The 7,094-nt window shown below is 35.7% G+C and overlaps 1 protein-coding gene across 1 annotated transcript in view; it reads right to left on the minus strand.

The window, feature by feature from the left end:
• The window catches only part of LOC133174057 (mucin-3B-like), a 29,257-nt gene that overhangs the window by 1,268 nt on the left and 20,895 nt on the right, over positions 1 to 7,094 (minus strand). Inside the window, exon 3 of the mRNA XM_061309098.1 lies at positions 57 to 7,082. Coding sequence (XP_061165082.1) covers positions 57 to 7,082 — 7,026 coding nt within the window. The remainder of the gene's footprint in view (positions 1 to 56; positions 7,083 to 7,094) is intronic.

Consider the following 7,094-nt stretch of genomic DNA (forward strand, 5'->3'; position numbering starts at 1 on the left):
TATTGTAGGATTGGTAGTAACAATTGTTTTTTCTGTTACAGGAATTAAAGAATTACTTGTTTTTGGTGTAGGAGTAATAGTATCACTTGTTGTTTCTGCTGTAAAAATTAAAATATCACTTGTTGTTTTTGTTTTCAGGGTTGTTGTATCACTTGTAGTTTCTGTTGTAGTAGTTAGGGTATCACTTAATTCTTTTGTAGTAGTTAGAATATCACTTGTTTCTGTTGTACGAGAAAAAGTAACAGTTGTTATTTCTGCTATTGATGATGAAGTATCATTTGTTGTGTTTGTGGTAGGAGATGCAGAATGACTTGTTCCTGTTGTAAGAGTTGTAGTATCACTTGTTGTTTCTCTTGTAGGCGTTGTAGTATCACTTCTTGTTTCTACTGTAGGAGTTTTTGAATAAATTGTTGTTTCCAAGGTAGTAGTTGTAGTATCCCTTGTTGTTTCCGTCGTAGGAAATGCAGTGTCGCTTGTTTCAGTTTTAGTATAAATAGCATCACTACTTGTTTCAGTTGTAGTAGTTGCTGTATCACTTGTTGTTTCTGTTCTCAGGGTTGTTATTTCACTTGTTAATTCTGTTTTCAGAGTTGTAGTATCACTTGTTGATTTTGTTGTAGAAATTAAAGTAGCACTTGTTTCTATTGTAGGAATTGAAGTAATAGTTGTTATTCCTGTTGCTGAAGATGTAGTACCACTTGTTATGCTTGATGTAGGAGATATTGCATGACTTGTTGTTTCAGTTGTAGGAGCTATAGTATTACTTGTTATTTCTGTTGTAAGAGTTGTAGCAGCTACACTTGGTGTTTCTGATGTAGGAGTTGTTGAATCACTAGTAGTTTCTGTTGCAGGATTTGCAGCAATTTTTGTTGTTTCTGTTGTAGGAGTTGTAGTATCACTTGCTGTTTCTCTCGTAGGCGTTGTAGTATCACTTCTTCTTTCTACTGTAGGAGTTTTTGAATAAATTGTTGTTTCCAAGGTAGTAGTTGTAGTATCCCTTGTTGTTTCCGTCGTAGGAAATGCAGTGTCGCTTGTTTCAGTTTTAGTATAAATAGCATCACTACTTGTTTCAGTTGTAGTAGTTGCTGTATCACTTGTTGTTTCTGTTCTCAGGGTTGTTATTTCACTTGTTAATTCTGTTTTCAGAGTTGTAGTATCACTTGTTGATTTTGTTGTAGAAATTAAAGTAGCACTTGTTTCTATTGTAGGAATTGAAGTAACAGTTGTTATTCCTGTTGCTGAAGATGTAGTACCACTTGTTATGCTTGATGTAGGAGATATTGCATGACTTGTTGTTTCAGTTGTAGGAGCTATAGTATTACTTGTTATTTCTGTTGTAAGAGTTGTAGCAGCTACACTTGGTGTTTCTGATGTAGGAGTTGTTGAATCACTAGTAGTTTCTGTTGCAGGATTTGCAGCAATTTTTGTTGTTTCTGTTGTAGGAGTTGTAGTATCACTTGCTGTTTCTCTCGTAGGCGTTGTAGTATCACTTCTTCTTTCTACTGTAGGAGTTTTTGAATAAATTGTTGTTTCCAAGGTAGTAGTTGTAGTATCCCTTGTTGTTTCCGTCGTAGGAAATGCAGTGTCGCTTGTTTCAGTTTTAGTATAAATAGCATCACTACTTGTTTCAGTTGTAGTAGTTGCTGTATCACTTGTTGTTTCTGTTCTCAGGGTTGTTATTTCACTTGTTAATTCTGTTTTCAGAGTTGTAGTATCACTTGTTGATTTTGTTGTAGAAATTAAAGTAGCACTTGTTTCTATTGTAGGAATTGAAGTAACAGTTGTTATTCCTGTTGCTGAAGATGTAGTACCACTTGTTATGCTTGATGTAGGAGATATTGCATGACTTGTTGTTTCAGTTGTAGGAGCTATAGTATTACTTGTTATTTCTGTTGTAAGAGTTGTAGCAGCTACACTTGGTGTTTCTGATGTAGGAGTTGTTGAATCACTTGTAGTTTCTGTTGCAGGATTTGCAGCAACTTTTGTTGTTTCTGTTGTAGGAGTTGTAGTATCACTTGCTGTTTCTCTCGTAGGCGTTGTAGTATCACTTCTTGTTTCTACTGTAGGAGTTTTTGAATAAATTGTTGTTTCCAAGGTAGTAGTTGTAGTATCCCTTGTTGTTTCCGTCGTAGGAAATGCAGTGTCGCTTGTTTCAGTTTTAGTATAAATAGCATCACTACTTGTTTCAGTTGTAGTAGTTGCTGTATCACTTGTTGTTTCTGTTCTCAGGGTTGTTATTTCACTTGTTAATTCTGTTTTCAGAGTTGTAGTATCACTTGTTGATTCTGTTGTAGAAATTAAAGTAGCACTTGTTTCTATTGTAGGAATTGAAGTAATAGTTGTTATTCCTGTTGCTGAAGATGTAGTACCACTTGTTATGCTTGATGTAGGAGATATTGCATGACTTGTTGTTTCAGTTGTAGGAGCTATAGTATTACTTGTTATTTCTGTTGTAAGAGTTGTAGCAGCTACACTTGGTGTTTCTGATGTAGGAGTTGTTGAATCACTAGTAGTTTCTGTTGCAGGATTTGCAGCAATTTTTGTTGTTTCTGTTGTAGGAGTTGTAGTATCACTTGCTGTTTCTCTCGTAGGCGTTGTAGTATCACTTCTTCTTTCTACTGTAGGAGTTTTTGAATAAATTGTTGTTTCCAAGGTAGTAGTTGTAGTATCCCTTGTTGTTTCCGTCGTAGAAAATGCAGTGTCGCTTGTTTCAGTTTTAGTATAAATAGCATCACTACTTGTTTCAGTTGTAGTAGTTGCTGTATCACTTGTTGTTTCTGTTCTCAGGGTTGTTATTTCACTTGTTAATTCTGTTTTCAGAGTTGTAGTATCACTTGATGATTCTGTTGTAGAAATTAAAGTAGCACTTGTTTCTATTGTAGGAATTGAAGTAACAGTTGTTATTCCTGTTGCTGAAGATGTAGTACCACTTGTTATGCTTGATGTAGGAGATATTGCATGTCTTGTTGTTTCAGTTGTAGGAGCTATAGTATTACTTGTTATTTCTGTTGTAAGAGTTGTAGCAGCTACACTTGGTGTTTCTGATGTAGGAGTTGTTGAATCACTTGTAGTTTCTGTTGCAGGATTTGCAGCAACTTTTGTTGTTTCTGTTGTAGGAGTTGTAGTATCACTTGCTGTTTCTCTCGTAGGCGTTGTAGTATCACTTCTTGTTTCTACTGTAGGAGTTTTTGAATAAATTGTTGTTTCCAAGGTAGTAGTTGTAGTATCCCTTGTTGTTTCCGTCGTAGGAAATGCAGTGTCGCTTGTTTCAGTTTTAGTATAAATAGCATCACAACTTGTTTCAGTTGTAGTAGTTGCTGTATCACTTGTTGTTTCTGTTCTCAGGGTTGTTATTTCACTTGTTAATTCTGTTTTCAGAGTTGTAGTATCACTTGATGATTCTGTTGTAGAAATTAAAGTAGCACTTGTTTCTATTGTAGGAATTGAAGTAACAGTTGTTATTCCTGTTGCTGAAGATGTAGTACCACTTGTTATGCTTGATGTAGGAGATATTGCATGTCTTGTTGTTTCAGTTGTAGGAGCTATAGTATTACTTGTTATTTCTGTTGTAAGAGTTGTAGCAGCTACACTTGGTGTTTCTGATGTAGGAGTTGTTGAATCACTTGTAGTTTCTGTTGCAGGATTTGCAGCAACTTTTGTTGTTTCTGTTGTAGGAGTTGTAGTATCACTTGCTGTTTCTCTCGTAGGCGTTGTAGTATCACTTCTTCTTTCTACTGTAGGAGTTTTTGAATAAATTGTTGTTTCCAAGGTAGTAGTTGTAGTATCCCTTGTTGTTTCCGTCGTAGGAAATGCAGTGTCGCTTGTTTCAGTTTTAGTATAAATAGCATCACTACTTGTTTCAGTTGTAGTAGTTGCTGTATCACTTGTTGTTTCTGTTCTCAGGGTTGTTATTTCACTTGTTAATTCTGTTTTCAGAGTTGTAGTATCACTTGATGATTCTGTTGTAGAAATTAAAGTAGCACTTGTTTCTGTTGTAGGAATTGAAGTAACAGTTGTTATTCCTGTTGCTGAAGATGTAGTACCACTTGTTATGCTTGATGTAGGAGATATTGCATGACTTGTTGTTTCAGTTGTAGGAGCTATAGTATTACTTGTTATTTCTGTTGTAAGAGTTGTAACAGCTACACTTGGTGTTTCTGATGTAGGAGTTGTTGAATCACTTGTAGTTTCTGTTGCAGGATTTGCAGCAACTTTTGTTGTTTCTGTTGTAGGAGTTGTAGTATCACTTGCTGTTTCTCTCGTAGGCGTTGTAGTATCACTTCTTCTTTCTACTGTAGGAGTTTTTGAATAAATTGTTGTTTCCAAGGTAGTAATTGTAGTATCCCTTGTCGTTTCCGTCGTAGGAAATGCAGTGTCGCTTGTTTCAGTTTTAGTATAAATAGCATCACTACTTGTTTCAGTTGTAGTAGTTGCTGTATCACTTGTTGTTTCTGTTCTCAGGGTTGTTATTTCACTTGTTAATTCTGTTTTCAGAGTTGTAGTATCACTTGATGATTCTGTTGTAGAAATTAAAGTAGCACTTGTTTCTATTGTAGGAATTGAAGTAACAGTTGTTATTCCTGTTGCTGAAGATGTAGTACCACTTGTTATGCTTGATGTAGGAGATATTGCATGTCTTGTTGTTTCAGTTGTAGGAGCTATAGTATTACTTGTTATTTCTGTTGTAAGAGTTGTAGCAGCTACACTTGGTGTTTCTGATGTAGGAGTTGTTGAATCACTTGTAGTTTCTGTTGCAGGATTTGCAGCAACTTTTGTTGTTTCTGTTGTAGGAGTTGTAGTATCACTTGCTGTTTCTCTCGTAGGCGTTGTAGTATCACTTCTTGTTTCTACTGTAGGAGTTTTTGAATAAATTGTTGTTTCCAAGGTAGTAGTTGTAGTATCCCTTGTTGTTTCCGTCGTAGGAAATGCAGTGTCGCTTGTTTCAGTTTTAGTATAAATAGCATCACTACTTGTTTCAGTTGTAGTAGTTGCTGTATCACTTGTTGTTTCTGTTCTCAGGGTTGTTATTTCACTTGTTAATTCTGTTTTCAGAGTTGTAGTATCACTTGATGATTCTGTTGTAGAAATTAAAGTAGCACTTGTTTCTATTGTAGGAATTGAAGTAACAGTTGTTATTCCTGTTGCTGAAGATGTAGTACCACTTGTTATGCTTGATGTAGGAGATATTGCATGTCTTGTTGTTTCAGTTGTAGGAGCTATAGTATTACTTGTTATTTCTGTTGTAAGAGTTGTAGCAGCTACACTTGGTGTTTCTGATGTAGGAGTTGTTGAATCACTTGTAGTTTCTGTTGCAGGATTTGCAGCAACTTTTGTTGTTTCTGTTGTAGGAGTTGTAGTATCACTTGCTGTTTCTCTCGTAGGCGTTGTAGTATCACTTCTTGTTTCTACTGTAGGAGTTTTTGAATAAATTGTTGTTTCCAAGGTAGTAGTTGTAGTATCCCTTGTTGTTTCCGTCGTAGGAAATGCAGTGTCGCTTGTTTCAGTTTTAGTATAAATAGCATCACTACTTGTTTCAGTTGTAGTAGTTGCTGTATCACTTGTTGTTTCTGTTCTCAGGGTTGTTATTTCACTTGTTAATTCTGTTTTCAGAGTTGTAGTATCACTTGATGATTCTGTTGTAGAAATTAAAGTAGCACTTGTTTCTGTTGTAGGAATTGAAGTAACAGTTGTTATTCCTGTTGCTGAAGATGTAGTACCACTTGTTATGCTTGATGTAGGAGATATTGCATGTCTTGTTGTTTCAGTTGTAGGAGCTATAGTATTACTTGTTATTTCTGTTGTAAGAGTTGTAGCAGCTACACTTGGTGTTTCTGATGTAGGAGTTGTTGAATCACTTGTAGTTTCTGTTGCAGGATTTGCAGCAACTTTTGTTGTTTCTGTTGTAGGAGTTGTAGTATCACTTGCTGTTTCTCTCGTAGGCGTTGTAGTATCACTTCTTGTTTCTACTGTAGGAGTTTTTGAATAAATTGTTGTTTCCAAGGTAGTAGTTGTAGTATCCCTTGTTGTTTCCGTCGTAGGAAATGCAGTGTCGCTTGTTTCAGTTTTAGTATAAATAGCATCACTACTTGTTTCAGTTGTAGTAGTTGCTGTATCACTTGTTGTTTCTGTTCTCAGGGTTGTTATTTCACTTGTTAATTCTGTTTTCAGAGTTGTAGTATCACTTGATGATTCTGTTGTAGAAATTAAAGTAGCACTTGTTTCTGTTGTAGGAATTGAAGTAACAGTTGTTATTCCTGTTGCTGAAGATGTAGTACCACTTGTTATGCTTGATGTAGGAGATATTGCATGTCTTGTTGTTTCAGTTGTAGGAGCTATAGTATTACTTGTTATTTCTGTTGTAAGAGTTGTAGCAGCTACACTTGGTGTTTCTGATGTAGGAGTTGTTGAATCACTTGTAGTTTCTGTTGCAGGATTTGCAGCAACTTTTGTTGTTTCTGTTGTAGGAGTTGTAGTATCACTTGCTGTTTCTCTCGTAGGCGTTGTAGTATCACTTCTTGTTTCTACTGTAGGAGTTTTTGAATAAATTGTTGTTTCCAAGGTAGTAGTTGTAGTATCCCTTGTTGTTTCCGTCGTAGGAAATGCAGTGTCGCTTGTTTTAGTTTTAGTATAAATAGCATCACTACTTGTTTCAGTTGTAGTAGTTGCTGTATCACTTGTTGTTTCTGTTCTCAGGGTTGTTATTTCACTTGTTAATTCTGTTTTCAGAGTTGTAGTATCACTTGTTGATTCTGTTGTAGAAATTAAAGTAGCACTTGTTTCTATTGTAGGAATTGAAGTAATAGTTGTTATTCCTGTTGCTGAAGATGTAGTACCACTTGTTATGCTTGATGTAGGAGATATTGCATGACTTGTTGTTTCAGTTGTAGGAGCTATAGTATTACTTGTTATTTCTGTTGTAAGAGTTGTAGCAGCTACACTTGGTGTTTCTGATGTAGGAGTTGTTGAATCACTTGTAGTTTCTGTTGCAGGATTTGCAGCAACTTTTGTTGTTTCTGTTGTAGGAGTTGTAGTATCACTTGCTGTTTCTCTCGTAGGCGTTGTAGTATCACTTCTTGTTTCTACTGTAGGAGTTT

This window comes from Saccostrea echinata, unplaced genomic scaffold, assembly GCF_033153115.1.
Source record: "Saccostrea echinata isolate AGI-Se365-2 ecotype Australia unplaced genomic scaffold, CSIRO_AGI_Sech_v1 ptg000057l, whole genome shotgun sequence".
Classification (NCBI taxonomy): domain Eukaryota; kingdom Metazoa; phylum Mollusca; class Bivalvia; order Ostreida; family Ostreidae; genus Saccostrea; species Saccostrea echinata.